The 17,385-nt window shown below is 32.8% G+C and overlaps 1 protein-coding gene across 6 annotated transcripts in view; it reads right to left on the reverse strand.

Annotated features, from left to right (window-relative positions):
• CACNA2D1 (calcium voltage-gated channel auxiliary subunit alpha2delta 1) overlaps positions 1–17,385 on the reverse strand; it is a 512,643-nt gene that overhangs the window by 75,859 nt on the left and 419,399 nt on the right. For all 6 annotated transcript variants that reach the window (XM_067746078.1, XM_067746077.1, XM_067746079.1 and 3 more), the window contains 4 exons: positions 15,714–15,818; positions 4,233–4,311; positions 3,294–3,343; positions 2,052–2,141 (listed from right to left, as the gene is read on the reverse strand). In XM_067746078.1, the coding sequence (XP_067602179.1) occupies positions 2,052–2,141; positions 3,294–3,343; positions 4,233–4,311; positions 15,714–15,818 (324 nt within the window). The remainder of the gene's footprint in view (positions 1–2,051; positions 2,142–3,293; positions 3,344–4,232; positions 4,312–15,713; positions 15,819–17,385) is intronic.

Genomic DNA, 17,385 nt, shown 5'->3' on the forward strand with positions numbered 1-17,385 from the left:
GTCTTGATTCTGTTCTCATCTCCCATTATCTCCAAAAGTGACTGAGGTATCATTCTTTCAATATACCCAGCACTTCTCCAATTTTCATACTGCACCTCCCTTCTCTGATTTCACTACTCATCACCAATTTTAGAAACCTTACCTAGACTCATATATTTAGCTAACATGACACCAGCTTTTTAACCTCACTCTACTCTATCCCCAAATATATGGCCTTCTTTCTTCTGATTTCCAGAGCTCTCTTCGTTTTTCTCATTATATTCATTACATTTTGTGTTGGATTATTTTTACCTTTTTCTTCTTAAAATAACTGTTAATTTGATCAGCATATATTTTGAATCTGCTATGTGCAGAGATTATAAACAAATACTTAGAAATGAAAGACGGGTCACTTTTTATTCTCAAGTCAGTAAAATGAATGCTCTGTATATCCACTGACTAGACAATTCATTTGCTTCATTTGTTTCCTTTTTTTTTTTTACACTTAGTTTCAGCTGGTAGAACAGCATATTTAGAACCCAAATCTCTTCCTAAAGTCATTTGTGCTATCAGTAAGAACCTCACCAACAAGGCAGACATGCTGGTTAATGAACTTCTGGTCATAGGAAGTACAACAGGGCATAGTTATTGTCTCCTCCTATCATACTTTGTCCTGTGATGGATTTGGATACGTGAAACATTTTGACCATAGATTTAGTGGACCATGTGACCTTAAATAAATATGTGATGTCAAGGAGGAACACTGGACAGTAATTTTAGCGAGGGCTTGAGGTAAGCAAGCTTCACTTTATCTTTCTCAGCACGCAAGGCTGCTGCTAATAGTGCCTATTTTTCTTCTAACTTCCTGTGTATGTTTATTTTACAAGAACCAAATGATAAGTAATTCTAAATGGATTGCATTCTGCCCTTTGGGTTCATCATTGCATTCAGAAAAGTAGTATCAGCATATAATTGAACTCCAAGTAGGAAAAGGGGTTACTGAATTAGCATTTACTTTTCAGGGCTTAATATTTTAAGTCTCTCCAATATATTACATTAGTAAAATTGTTAATAAAGTCTTCTCTAATTAAGTTAAGCGTATGAGTAAATCTTAAATATGATAATTACTATTGATAACTTTCATACCAGGAAAGTAAAAATTACATTAAAACATGATTTCCCAACTTTGGCCCTATTCATATTTTGAGCTGGATAATTCTTTGTTGTGTGTGTGTATGTGTGTGTGTTGGGGGTGTGTGTGACTGTTCTGTACATTGTGTGGGATGTCTAACAGCATCCCTGGCATCTATTCATTGGATGCTGGTAGCAACCCCTCCCTATTCAGTCATGACAATCAATAATACCTATGGATATTTCCAAATGACCTGAGGGGCAAAATTACCACCAGTTGAGAACCACTGCTTTGAAATTTGGCATACCTGTACTAAAATTTCTATTGTGTAGTGGACAGATTAACATGCTTTTATTTGTTATTTCACACCAGATTTGATCACTTCAATGGCTATTTCCATAAATATTTGGGGTTGAATCTAAAGCAAGAAATTATATATGAAGAGGTGGTTAGGTTTGTGATTGTTCCAGGATAGAGTAAGATACTTTCTATTTAACTGCATGTACTTTTCTGAGTTTTGTTGTCTGGTTTGAGATATGGAGGATATACATGCTTCTGCTAGCTGAAGTGTATTTTAAAAATACCTTCTTCACAATTCCTGTTCAAAATCTGCAGTAATAGGTACTAATTTATGTGACTTTAGTATTATTTTACATAAAAATTCAAAAAGTTATCAAAATGGTCTTAAATTCAAGATTAGAGGTTTGAAATTCCACATCCTCAATGGCAACTGAAATATAACACTTTACATCTGTGGTCCTCCACTACACCTAAGTCTACATTTTTATGTAAATTATCTAAATTCTAGCGAAGAATGTTGTGATAGAAGGAATTTTGAAAGGGTTTCATGAACAGGAAAAGAGAAATGGAAGCTAGAAAGAAATAGAAGTCAGCTGTGTGCTTTTGTTATGACAATTTTTGGTTGAACAGCCTAGCTTACCAGTGCATCCAGGTATACATTTGTCCACTGGACTTGCTTAGCTTTGTCTCCTGCTAAAACCATTGGTCTTCCCAGAACATCCAAATATTCCTATATACACATATACATAAAAAAGAGTTGCGTGGTTGAAAACTAGAAATGCAGTGCTAAAAAAAACCCAAAAAAACTCCACAGAGAAAAAATTATCTAGAGTTAAAAATGAAGATGGGATCAAAATTATTAAGAAAGTTAAGCATATAATCATTCAATTCCTACTTTGGGTACTCCATAAATGGTATGTCTGCGTACTTAGAATCAACAATATTTGACTTACATTATTTATACAATGTATCTACCCCAGTTTTTTTTCTAGTAACAAAATATTCTCTTTCTGAGGTCCAGCCAACAATAAGTGAAATAGGTTCCTTGTGAATTGTTTTATGTTAATCTAAACTATTTAAGGCTCTGTGATTTACTGGATGGAACTACACAAATTTGAAATAATAAAGCAGCCACGTACTTGTTTTCATATCACAGATTATTTGGCTGAAATTCAAAACTACATTTAAACATATCAAAGAATACATGAAATACTGTGCCAAATCTAGACATCAAGCTTAAATGCAGCTGCTGTTTCATTTCAAAATTCAATGTATTCAGTATTCGTTTCCACAAATGCCACGTTATCTGTGCTAAATTTTGACTTAGTTTATTTTGTAGACCCTCAGTTATGTTTAGAATTAATGAGTTTAAATAGCAATTTAGGAATATTTAAAAATAATACATATTTAAATTAACTTAATTGCTTCAATCTCCCTGGTTACTTAACAAGCATGTTTTCAACTGAATGGTTGTAGAAAAATCATCTCCTTGTTGTAAGTTGTAATAATTATTGTCTAATTTTCTATGTTGTACCTACAACTTGGAGAAACTCATTTAAATAACTTGCAATAGAACCAAGTTGAAATTATATGATGAGATTGTTAGTAAACTGATTTTATTTACTTTCTATTATGTTTTTAACATCTGAGAAGAAAAAATACTCATATATTTTTGGCTGGGTTTTGGATGTTTAAAAACACTTGGAACCTTAATGAAATGAAAACCAATACATTACCATGATACTCATCATTTTATTAAAAATGGAATAGTATGAAGCATTTATTCATTTTCACCCATTTTCTCCATACTGAGCATATTTAAAGCAGCAAAGAAATATCCTAGTTTGAAAAAATACTTTAAACAAGTCTTAAAAAACCATACCTGAGTATTGATTCTTATTGCTCCAATGGAAGGAATTTCATAATAATAACCTGAAATATATATATACAGATTTATACATATAAACATTACAATATAATAAAGGACCACAAAATTATTTTATGGCTTTGTAGGAGACACTGACCACTTCTAACTGAGCAAACACTAAAATGTCAACACCACTGATAAATCTGTAAAATGTCTGATGAATGTATTCTCATAGCAAATACACAGGCTTTATGAGAAATTTCACTACATTTCATAGATTGTATAAAACAAATGTTATTTTCCTACAAAGCAGTAGGGAACCTGGTATTATTAAAATTTTTTTCATTGAAGAAATTATTAAAAATACACAATGACGGGTATCTAACAATTATTATATTCATATAAAATACCTGCCTAAAAATAGCTTTCAGAATAAATCTACGTTCTTTTTATTGTCATGCGGCATTTTTCAAATAACGTGTTTTTTTTGGTCTGAGTATAAAAGAAATATAGGTTCACTACACAAAGTTTGAATTATCTAGGAATGTATAAGAAGACATTTAAAAAAACAATAATTTAACCACTCAGAGAAAAAAATGTGCATATCGTGTCACACTTCCTGATATCTAACTTGTACATAATTCAGATATTCTTAATTCTTCATGTCAAGCTATATTTGATAAGCATCATTAGTATCATGCAATAAAATATATTCCTTTATAAATGTACAATATGATCAGATGTCTGCATTTTTATGTAATGTAACACTCATATCAAAGTTGCTTATGTGTGTGTTTTTTTAATACAAAACACCTTCAGCATCTTATTCTTGCCTTGATTCCTATAAAAAATTAGCTATAACTTTAGAGTATTTTAAATGATAAGATGTAGAACTAACAACTACCAAATTCTTCTTCTTATAATAAAATGTGGTCAAGTAAACAGACTTGTTACCTTTATTTTCACAGGCCATCCACTGAATAGGTCCTCTGTCATAATTATGTTGACCAACTGAAAATGTGAATACACGTACCTGGTGAATTGAAAAATGGGTATCTGTTAGGCTGCATAAAATTTAATTGAAAGGCAAAACAAAAGAACTAAAAAAACATGTAAAAGCATGGTTTTCAGTTAATTAATGTGACAAGAAAAACTGAGGCCACTAAATCACTCAGGAAGGCACCAGAGAGAAACCGCATAATCTACTGTAAATATAGACTTCAGTTACTAAATTTAAGTTAGTACTTGGGTGCTCGGCACCATATGTCAATCCTGTGGCAGGATCATGACTAAGGTTTCATTAGTAGAAATGGCATCTTTCAGGTTCAACCCAACTTCACCTGTCTCACTTGGTTAAGATACATTATTCACATATTTAGTCACTGCAAAAAAAAAAAAAAAAGTCCTATTTCATAGGTATGAGATTATAAAAATGTATATAGAAAGGCGGTCATGATACTTTTAGTTGCTTAGGGCATTACACTTAATGATGGTTTCACTACTTTCACGTCATAGAAATATTTAGGATGCACGTGTATGATTATGATGTTAGTCGTATTACTTACTTTCTATAAAAGATGACTGGCATATATGATAAATGTTTTAAGCTCCTAGCATTTTTAAAAAGAATCAAAATATTGACTGTTTCTAATATATAATATGCAAATGTTTAAAAATTTAATTGAGATAGTATTTAATTACAGTAATTTATATATTCATTGGAAGCCACTGAATTTAAATAGTATAAAAGCATAGAAGGTAAATTCAATGATGTCAGTAAGTATTTAATAAAATAGCTATTTGACTTATCGATTTTTACCAATTTAGTAATCTAAGTAAACAGGTACTCTAAGTTGATCATTTTAGCTTTTTCTGAAGATAAACATGCAGAAAATCACTTTTCCATGAATTTATGGTCTGGTTTGAACTATGTTAAGAGCTTTTCCCTAATTCATGTTGACTGACTGTTTGAATTGACATTTTCTAACTGTTTCATCTGTTTCATCTTTTGCACAACTGCAGAGCACATATCTCAAAAGAGATTTCACATCTGTTCTCTGTTCTTTTGCTGGTCTTGACTGCACTGAGATCACATCATGACAATCCTTGCCCTAAAATGTACATCAGGGATATTGTTTCACTTGTAAAGTTTTACGTGAGCCACCCTTAGGTCATCCGGGTTTGCCTCGGCTAGTTATGTAAGAAGCCATACGTCAGAGTTTTAATCACCTCAAACTGTAAGGACAAATGACTGGCTCTAGTTTAACAGAAGCTGGTGACACCTACCTCTCTCTCTCTCAATCCCCCAAAATGCAAAATGCAGTCTCATTTCCTTAAAATCTTCAACTGGTTCATTTTGGGGGCTATGTATTTCAAAGTAGCGTCACTACTTACATCATAAAATTTACTCCTAAATGGAAGTATTTTTATAAACAGGTTGGCAACCCTACTAACAATTCAATTTAACTGCCATACCTTAAAAAACTGTCACGTGAATTCAGGGCAGGGAAACAATCAAGATGCTCCAGAAAGCACTTGGGGATGGCTTTCATAATTAACATTTGAAAGCATGTCTCACACTTTCAGTTTAAAGCACTGCTTTGTCTGGTCGCTCCTCTTACCACGACAGCGTTCCAGTAAAATGTTTTCCATAGAATACTTTTCAGTACAAAGAAATAAATAATAAGACTAAATGAATTATTATACCTACATCCCTAGAAATCAAGCATTTCTAATAATATAGAGGCTACACTTAGACACACACCATGTGATTATTTTGACTGATGTTATTCATCAAATAGTCCAAATAGACACAACTCAGCCAAAAAACATACTAGTAAAACACCACCACCAACAACAAAACTTGTTGTTTTATTTGTTTTACTACAAAAGTTTTGCCTGACCCCCATTGTTGGCCTCCATGGAGACCTCCATGGAGGTCTCATTCACAATGAATTGGTGAAATTTGATTGTTTTTATATCCTAACTTTCCACTTGGAGTTTTAGATAGTTTCACTCCTCCTATTCCACACTATATTACTGCCACCCCGTGGAAGAGTTAATGAACTAACTAAAATTCCAGATGCCAAATCCACAGAGATGATTGCTATCCCCTCATTCTTCTGGTGTTTTTCACTTCTTTAAGTGTACCATTCTTCCTTAGCTATAATTCTGGGGAAAGGAAAAAATAAAGTGATTCCTTGAAATAGGCATGATTTAGAAATTAAGGTAAATTACATTCTCAAAGATGTGTATTTTTAGAGTTCTTTTCTTATTAGTGTATTTACATGGTCTTACATAAAAACAAATAAAATGACATATAAAATAACTTGAAACACAATGTGCAGTCATACAAGAGAAATATTTCATCTGAAGTCTCCATTAAGCAAATTATTACTTTAAATCAGGGCTTCATTTAAGCAAAGTTAACTTTACATTGATAATTACAATATGAGATCCATGTAACAAGTACATACTGGAGACTTCTAAGTGAAATGTTCCTAGAAAATTTGCTAAATGATCCTGAACTGGTTGATTTTAGGCCATGTTTCAGAATGTTCAGCTCTGTGAGGGTCATATATGAAACATACACAGTTATAGATGGCTTTGAAAAATATTCTTCATAATGCTGGAGTCTAGGTCTCTAACAGAAATAATGTGCGAAGGTAGTATTGAATAAATGCTGGCTAGGGTTAAAACAGTTCCAAGATTGCACTACTGTATCTATTATAGTGCGTTATATAGAAACAGAAATAAATATTAAATGAAAAGAAATTAAACAGCTAAATGAGTGGTCTAAACGTTTTCCCAGAGGGACATAAGACAAACTTTGATATCATCTGACATATAAATCAGTTCATTATTATGATAGAGTAGAGCCAAAACCGGACTGATATACGTCTAGCATTTTATAATTTGGGTTGTTTCATACACTTATATCACGGTAAATTCATAATCTTTTTCTTTTATGTTACGCTGACTTGCTCAATGGAGATGAGCAAACTTTTTCAGGTAAATTAAAGTTTGTATAATACATTTAAACCATTTATGTGCTGTATTATTCCTAGAGAATGAAAATAACTCATAATTATTGACTCATGCTTAGTTATATAAGAATATTCACAAAATAAATTGTAATTTGAGAGTGTATTTAATAAAATTAAACTTAAAACAATTAAAAATCTGTCTCTATTATTAGTTGCAAATTTATATAATTCGGCCTTCAGTTGGTTCAAAAATCATTTTTTCTCTGAACAGAACATTATAATTCCAAGATGTAAATTTGACATGTCAAGCCTGACCTACTTGATCAGAGAAAACTTTTAATTAACAGCAAATTGGGTTATTGATTGGTTTCTTACAATACACCACTGATTTATTCTTCAGTTCTAGACTTCCGCAACTCTGGTTTTTATTTTGTCTTGTTTGTTGAAGACTAACATACTTGTCTTCAATTAAGATTTTTCCAAAACCACAGGGTCAACCTATTTTTAAAAGCCATAGGAATTTCTTGTTTCCCAGCAGAACCCAGTTACTGGAAACTGTCACCTCAACAATTATCAGTTACCCAGAGTTCAAGTTTAATTTACAATAGGCAAATCTCCAAGGAATAATGGAAATGAGACTATGAAGAAAGAAAGCCAATAAAACTAAAATAAAAACTTCAGCTATCGACTCACGTTAGAAAAATGATGTCAGAAATGGGTTTTATTAATTTACTGTGCGTACTAAAATTTTTGGCATGAAGCCTATAAAAATACTAAATTGGACTGAATATTTTAGGAGAAAATTCTACAGTGGTTTCCATAGTTCACAAGTGTACCAGAATCCAGAGCATTTAAAATAACCTACATCTCTAGTTTTATAACATTATGAAATAAATAAAAGTGTCCAAATGCACATTTCACACTTTATTTTATAAAGCCCAGTGATCTGAAAGGTTCTTACAAGCCTGCAAATATCTGATGGCTTAGTTTAATCCATCTTAGCCTCTTAAGGCTGTGAGAAATATGTCCCTTAGCAGTAAAGCCTTGCTATTCGACCAGAAGGAAAGATCCTGGGTGGGCAAATGATGACTGGCATGGCCACAAGGCTGCCCTGGAGAGAGACACACACACAACCAGACAGTGCATTCCATATGAGGTTATGAAATTTGGACTGTAGATCGTTTAAATGACTGACTTTGCCACTTAGTAGCTGTTTAACTTTCAACAAGTTCCTTAACGTCTCAAATTTTGGTTTTATTTCCAAAATGCGGATGATGTTGATGGTAAGAAACATCTTTTGTCATATGGTTATTACAATTGTGAATGAAGTAATATATGAAAATCTTTTGTATTATATGGAAAATAATAAGCACAATAAATATTATCTATGGTAATAAAGATGACCATGATGATGATGATGACTACAATGTCTCCTACCGTCAAGCTATCAGAATTCAATGAGGAAACATTTTCCATTAGTGGGATACTAGGCTTTCGTGCCTTAAAAAGAACATAAAATAACTTGAAGTAACACCTTCCCAAAGGCACAAATTTGGCTTGCTTTATTGCATTTAGCAATAAACTCCAAAGAAAATGAGCCAATACTGTCTAAATGCCATTGTGTCCATATAAGATATATCATGGAATTGCCCAGGGTCTGACAAACGCAAGAATTTCACAAGTGACCTTTGAATTAGTCTGAGTAAAACACACAAAGCAACTTTAAAAAAGGAAAACAAAATGCAGTAGGTTTTGCCTACGTGATCTTACAGCACCAAGCAGATATTTCTCTCACATTTCTTGCATGTGCGTACGTAACACAGATACATGCCTCAGGATTATGTTGGTCTTTAAAATTTTTAACAATTATAATGAATCACCCTTGCATTATCAGATTATAAGGAAGTAATTTTGGGTTTCCCTTCCCTCTGCATACATTTATAGTACTTGACACAGGAGCAATAAGCTATGGACGCATTTCATTTCCAAGCAGTTATAGCTCTGCAAACACTATTGTCAGCAGAGGTCAGGAAATAAGCAACATACTGATTTATTTCAGGTGTTCTTCTTGGGTAATGCTAAATACTTCACTGACACTAATTATGAGAATACTCATGAAAAACTATGTGTTGGACTGGTGAGGGTGAATGGAGAGGTGCCGTCAATACAATTGTTTTTTATATAAACTTAAGCCCTCCCTACTTACTTATAAAATGACATATCCAAGGTGGAACATACATTTTACTCTACATTCCACTTATAAGGAAAAAATTGTTTTAAATTATTTGCTTTTAAAAGAGCAAAGCTATTGAGTTTTTTAACATTTACGAATGTTTTATAATTTATCTTCGAGCTTATTTATTGCCTATTTATATTTATTTATGCTGGGCATCCTCAGTAAATATACTTAGCAACCGCTGTGCGTCAAGCCCTTGCTAGCCTCTAAGGAGTCAATGGTAGGTTTACAAACTAACACAACCCCTAGTTCATGGAGCTTTTAATAGAGGAGAGTTCAAGATAACAGGTGAATAAATACATAATTAAAATAATAAAAAATGGTAATCTGGGAGAAAGAAAACAAAGAGGAAAGATGGTGCTGAAATAGAGAACGGTAAAGAAGGTGTGTGGGGAAAGGACACCACACTAGAAAGACTGAGCAGGGAAGACCTCTGCGCAGAGATACGTGGCAAGCAGAATTCTCAATCTGAGAAGAAGGCAGCCACAGAAAAAGCAGAACAGAGTGCCTCTCCTGGTAGAATGATTTCACACAAACCAAAGGCAATCCCAATTTTAGGTGGCACAATTCTACCTAGAAATTATTTCGAGAGCATTTTTTGCACTCTATGGCTTACGTCTTGCAATGTATTTTGTGCTTAATATAATACTTATTCTCATTTTTCATTAGATTTGTTTTAGCCACTAAATTAAGGACTCTGTAAAATGTATTACTCAGACCTGAAGAGAATGTACCTGATAATATTTTCCTTAGTTTAGACAATGAATTATCAACATTAATTTTATTCTAAGAAAGCAAATGTAAATAAATCTGTCAGAGAGAAGGACACATACACACATGCACATGCACGTACACACACGCATTTTAAATTGATCATCTCTCTACTGGGCCAGTGTTACTTGTAATTATTGTTTACAGCTATACCGTAAGTCCAGCATAAATAATATATTTGGTTTTTAGAACACAGGTACAGTTCCTAATCTAAAGCTGAAAAATCTTTGGGAAACTGTTGAAAGTGCCAAAATACACAAAATGAAACTTTTCAGAAGCAGTGTATTTGTTAAACAGTATTAAATATTCTACAAGTCTGAATGCCCTTCATTATCACATGTTCGGACATTCCTTCCAAAGGCTTCATTCTTTCCTGATGGAGAAGCCAGGCAGCGACAATTGAGAAGGCAATGAATTATTTGCCATGAATTATTTTCCCTACCATCTGTTGAAAAAGTAATTGACAGTTTTCACTCTTATTGTATAAAACACATATGCAGATTCAGCCATTTGTGATTTGATTTAGATTTTTGTAGCCTATAAATTATTTCTATTTTGGATCTGACAACAAAATAGAAAAGACTGCCAATCATTTTTTAAAGAATTAAAAAAAATAATGAATCTATTGTCAGGCAATTATAACTTTAGCTATGCATTCTTTATTTTAAAAATTATTCCACATCTATCATGTTTTTTTCCAATTTGTTCTTCTCTTTCGATTTACTAGTTATTTTGAAATTTTCATTTTATAGATTTTGAATGCCTTTTTATTTTTGATTAATTCTGAGAATTAACCTAAGGGTCCGAGAACTATTTTCTAGCTGGCTAGACAATCTTAAGTGTGTACTGCTAACCAAAATCCCTTTGCTATTATACAGAAAATCAAATATTTTTAATTTTCCTAGGTCTGGGAATTATCTTTCAACTCTGTGTCTGGTTTTACTTTCCTTTATTCATTTGTTTGCACTCTATGATAGAGTTCATTTTGGTTTTGGCACCATTTTTAAGGAAGTCTCTACACACGGGTGAGCCCTAAGGAATGGCATAGTTGCAGGTAAAGATTAGAAAGTGAATGCATTTTAATGTGGAACAGCTGTGTGAGGAGATTACCATGGACTCAGTTTTAAACTGTACCTATCTATAATCAGGTAGATTAATTCCCAAGAGTAATACATTTCAAAAGACCCCAAACATTTTGTTCTAATTCTTAAACCTTTTGGCCTCATTAAATTGTGCTGTATATCTGCAGCCTCATTCATCAGCTCTATGGATGTACCTCATCACACCTACCTGGGTTGCTCTGAATGATTTCTAATGTCATCTGGATGAAAAATGACTTTAAATGAATCATTCAGCAGCCACATTAATGTCAAGCAAGAGGCTTGGGGAGGAAGTAGGATTCAAAGAGTAGTTTTCAGATTCTTTTTCTTTAAAAGCGCTCCAAACTTTGTGACTTCGCAATTTTGATATTTTTAAGCTACAAGTGAACTTCTATCTTGAAAAGCATGCTTTAAAATAAAGTTATAATCGAATATAGAATTTTTAAATGTATTGAAAGTTTTTATTTTACTAACTCTATCAAATTCAGTTTTATACATCAGCCATTTGAAAGATAATGTGGCTAGTGAAGTTCTGAGTTGATAAACTTATTATGTAATATATGAACTTTGCAGGTAAAGAATTGGTCTGTCATACCCATACCCATCCTTAGATGACAAAGATAGACAATGATCTTCCATATCAGTGTCTGTGGCAGCAAATCTCTCAGACTGGGTGGATGAATGGAAGATATAGAGAAGTCTGAGTAAGGAGGGAAAGTTAGAATGGGTTTGACAATTCACCCAAAACCGTTTGAAGCCATGTTTGAAGATGGTGGAAAAAACCTCTCCTATACATAGACACACTGTTTTTAGTAGGTACCTTTACACACTATTTGCACACATACACCCTTGGCATAAACAATTAACTATGTAAATGTTGTCTTGACAAAGTACAAATACACTCAAAAATATAAGTGAATTAAAAGTGGTTGTCTGCCATCATCTATTTTCACTGTTAGTGGACACAGAACATACAAATACCAAGAGACAAATTTTGTGTTTAATGTGGTTTTCCCACATTAGGAAATTCAAAAAGCCACTGAACTTGAAGTAAAGTGCATATGAAATGTGGTACAATATTTCCAGAAATATAATTCCTACTTGTCCAATTCAGATATCTGTGCTCTGTATCTCTCTCAATCCCTCCTCTTTCAAGGTTCTCCTCTGTTTTATAACTATAAGATTTCTTGTCTGGGTATCCCTTTACTAACCTTAACATATAATAATGACTTGGCTCTTCCATCTTTAAAAAAACAAAATGTATGCATGCACATATGTGTGTGTGCACAGCTTCACCCAGAATTGACTGTCTTATTTTTTTCCTAGTATTTCTTAGCAAATTTGCAAAGATTTTAGAAAAACTAGTTTATGTTCAGATTTCTACGTCCTCATGCCTTAAGCACTTCTCAACTACCTGTCGGAATTTACTCACTGAACTTTACATAAGAGAGCTAAGCCAAAGTGACACACATGGTCCCTTGTTCCTGGAAATACGATGGACAGAAGGAATGTCCATTTAAAACAGATATAAATATGTGTGCATATATCTGTGTATGTAAGTACGTATACATGTATGAGTGTGTATCACAGAACTTTGCTACACCACTGAAATTAGACTCACATAAAAAATGTAGTACCTAATTCCAAGGACATCTTAACTTTTCTTAGCTAATCATACAGAAACTAAGGACTGACTACTTAATTTTCAAAGTTGCTTTGGAATTCACAAAAATTATATGTCCTTAGGATAACTGTGTGTCCTTAAAGCACAGCAACATTCATAGGCAAACAGCAGGATTGCTGAGTAAGATTAGATTCATCAGTTTTACAAAAATGAATTCAATATGAGTAATTTCTTATGTGGGTTAGCATGTTGCAAAATGTCTTTGTTTAAAACGTGGAGTTCCTATAAAAGGTGAAGGGGATGAGAAGTAGCGTTTCAAGATAACAATACTTAGATTGGACATTTTTAGGATATATACATAGAAAACTGATTTTCAACTAGTTAATTCTTCATATATTCAATCAACTGAACAATTTGTGAAAACAGAGGGTAGAATACAATTGTTTTCCTTATGGCATAAAACCTCTTACATTTTAAAAAAAGGAAAAACATAAACTTATGATATGCCTCCAAGACATATTATTGTGTTAATTCTATATACAAACAGAGTTTGGGGAGAGAAAGAAAAAAAGTTTAGATGAAAATTTCTTCTCTTTTTATACATTTAAATTCTTTTATTTAAACCTGTTGAAGTTTTCTTTTTACTCTTTGAAATCAGAATATATCTTAAGCACAAATTATGATATAGATTGTAACATTCATTGCCATATTTGTTTAAGAAACTCTTCCTTTTTGAAGACAAATATCCAGAGGGGAATGATATTCCTGCTGGTTGGTTCAGATGATATCAAAATTAAAGAAAAGATTTATCTAAACTTATATTCATTAAAAAATGAAAAGTAGTGGGGCTTGCACTTATATACCTCTATCACAAAATAATAAAATATATTTGAAATTATGACTACAAGATGCTAAGAAGTCTCTTCCAAATTATCAGTGTATGATTAATTAGAATATTGAGATAAATGTATTATATTAATAGAGTTCAATTTGGGCTAAATTTATTTTATTACCTTTGAGTTCTCCAAAACATGGTAATGTTACATTATTGAGAATATTTAAATAAGTGAAATAGTCCTTACTCCAGGTTATGTTTTTTAATTATAAATTTGTTCTGTAACAGAAATCATGCTTCCAACTTTTGTTAGACATACTCAAGTTACTTATTGCCATGTATTGAGAACTATCTCTGAATCTGTGCTCTCTGCAGGATGATGAGAGTTCAAAGTTAAACAATACAAAGGCCCAGTCTTATAGGACCTTGTCATCTAGAGAGCGAACAGAGAAGAGATTTTGTGGGTAGAATACAGTGTGAGGGACGCGTAGGGCTGAATACACTGTGCTATATGGGATCAGAGCACGAGCCTGAAGTGGGAGAAAAGTGTCAGGAACAACCTTCAGGGGGTGATGATTGCCCAGGATTCTGAACAATGAGTAGCAGTTACTAAATAAAGTAAGTAATGCACACTACATCTTCGATTAACACATCTGTATCTTCCCATTACTTTTCATTCTACTGATGTTTTTGAAACAAATATTCACAAAATCAAGTTACCATTTGAAAATATTCAGTCTATTAACAGTTCAGTCCATTTATCAACTTTTTCAAAAGGAACGGCTCTTCTGTATAATCAAAGTCACCAGGTGTTTTAAAAAAACTTAACCCTTGCATTAAACTTATGTCATATGACATTATACTTTAATAGCATATGCAATATCAAAGAGTTGAGTATTAAAAAATTTTGTGAATAATTTGAAGGTATGTGTATTGGGTTGGCCAAAAAGGTCACTCGGTTAATGAATAGGTTGTTCAATAAAGTTCCTAGTGAAAATGAAAAATGTGTCTTTCATTTTTACTTAAAACTGAACAAACTTTTTGGCCAACCCAATATGTCTATGTTTTCAACTCCAATCATTTTTAAAGTACCTAAGGGTGTTTCAAAGTGTCCCAGATTTTTTCATCAATACTCTACCCCATTATTCACAATATTTTGCCTGCCAAAATATATAACATATATATTTACCTAAATGTATTAATATACATTTTTTTCTCTTTTTAATTCCTCACACACATATAAAACAATTCATTAGAGTTAATGACGTGTCACACCTCTCAAAATGGTAAAACTTTCAATTAAAAGCCAAGTAAACTGGCATTTTACCCTTAAGAGTCCCCTTGTGAAACATACAATTTCTGTTGAAATTTTGGAAACACAAGATATAGGTTATAATTTTTCATTACTTATTTATGGATCCTTAGCATTTTAAGAAACCAAGTTGAGAATCATTGTTCTTTTATAAAATATGGAGAGTCAGTCAGAAAATTGAAATAAGCTGATAGTAGCAGTGCTAGAAAAAATAGTTACATTTGATATTTTCCACACTATCAGTAGGTTCAGCCACATGGGTGAACTTTCAAAACAGGTCTTTCTACAATACTTTCCTCTGCAGTAGAACAAAGAAACAAATATATTCCTATATAGGCTTCTATAAGTTCAAATTATTTTATTAATGAATTAGTCATAAGGTACTTATGAATCTCACAGAAGATATCTAACATTTAATTCAGTGATTAGCTTATAATCCATCTGTATGACTTTATAATCAGCACACTAATGTTTTAACCAAAAATGTCTTCCCTCACCACCCCCGCCACTCTCTCTTTAAAAACCACCTAAATTACTATTAAATTTAAAACATTGGAAAAATTACACTCACTTTTTTGTCTTTGTTGTATTTGGTAAATATCTCCTGAGCTCTCTCTTCTCCTCCATCCGTGAACAACATGATAATCTTATTGCAGTTGGCTCTAGACACATTATACTGTTAAAAAAAATGTATATCATTCATAATAAAAGGTAGGGAGTATAAAAGCAATATGGAAAGAGCATGCACAGGTTGCAAGTAATGACTGAAGTATCTGCTCAATAAGTCAATTCTAAGAACCAGTTCCTGGATCAAGCCAGGCCTACGCATCCCTACACAGGGGCTCTGCCTCATTCCCAACACCCACGGGTCTCCCTTCCTTCAGGCTTCTGATCAAAGGTCACCTTACCAGTGAGGACTTTCCTGACAACTTTCCCCGCCCAGGCTGTATTTTTCTCCATAGCATTTCACATTTGTTTACATGTAGTATATATTTTATTTGTCTTTTTATTATTGGCTTCTCCCAATAGAATGTTAAATGCCAAAAGGGCATAAACTTGTGTCGTTTTTGTTCAGTGTTGTTTCCTTGCCTAGATGAATGCCTAGCACATAATAACCTCTCAGTGGTTAATTAATAAATGGGTTTTAAATTAATTAATGGCCATGATGTCAATTGTATACCCCTATAATTTACACGAGAAACAAAGAAATAATATTAATAAAATGTGCATAGCTTTTCACATATATTTTCAATCTATTCACAAACATTTGTTCCTCTCTTCCCTCCTTCATCTCACTTTATTCACTTTACATTTCTGAAATTGCAGTGTTGATCCCTAAGGCCCAGTGCTCTTTCATATCTTTGTAAATGTCGACAGCTACTTCCAGAATATTCTCCTATCTGCTCGCAAGCAGCCACATATATTCTAATCCTGAAAGACTCAATTCCAGTGGTAAATCCTTTCTTACACTTTCTTTAAGGTCCCCAAAGAGTTGGATTTAGGTAAACAATGGATTAGCATCAAAGGGCCATGAAAATACACAATTAATTTAGAAAGCTGTATTTCTTTGAGGTCTGAAATTATCATCTCAGCCTTTCTACTGTTGTGAAATGTGTTTGTGAAAGTGTTGAGAACAAAAGATTCACACTAATTTATGAATGCTCAGCTTCTTCGAAAATGTCAACCCTCTAGTTCAGCAATATTCAAAGGAGATACAATGTGAGCCTAATTTGTAATTTTAACCCTCTAATGGCCACATTAAAGAAAGTAAAAAGAAATATCTGAAATTCTAATAACATATTTAACTCAGTCGTTCAAAAATGTTATCAATTCAACATCAAATAATATCAAAGTTACTGAGATAATATACTTTTTTTCCTTTCATAATAAGTACTAAAATTTCAGTGTGTACTTGTAACACACTTCAGTTCAGACCAGGCACATTTCAAGTGCACAACACCCACTTGTGATCATGGTTATCACACTGGACAGCACAGTTTTGGTGTTTAAGTGACTAATACATTTTTTAAAAAAATCACTAATTCTCCTATAGTATTTAAGCGTATTGAAGGTCCCTATTCCTATTTGTCAAAAAAGGAAATCCCATTTCCTGTGGAAAAGTTAATGAAGACAACATTTTGCTTTACTGATGAAAAGATCCTGTTTCATATATTCTTACCCCGTTGACTAGGCCATTAGACCATGCAGAGTTAAGGCTTTTAACCAAGCATTGTGAAAACTCA

The sequence above is a fragment of the Pseudorca crassidens genome, chromosome 8 (genome assembly GCF_039906515.1).
Source record: "Pseudorca crassidens isolate mPseCra1 chromosome 8, mPseCra1.hap1, whole genome shotgun sequence".
NCBI lineage: Eukaryota > Metazoa > Chordata > Mammalia > Artiodactyla > Delphinidae > Pseudorca > Pseudorca crassidens.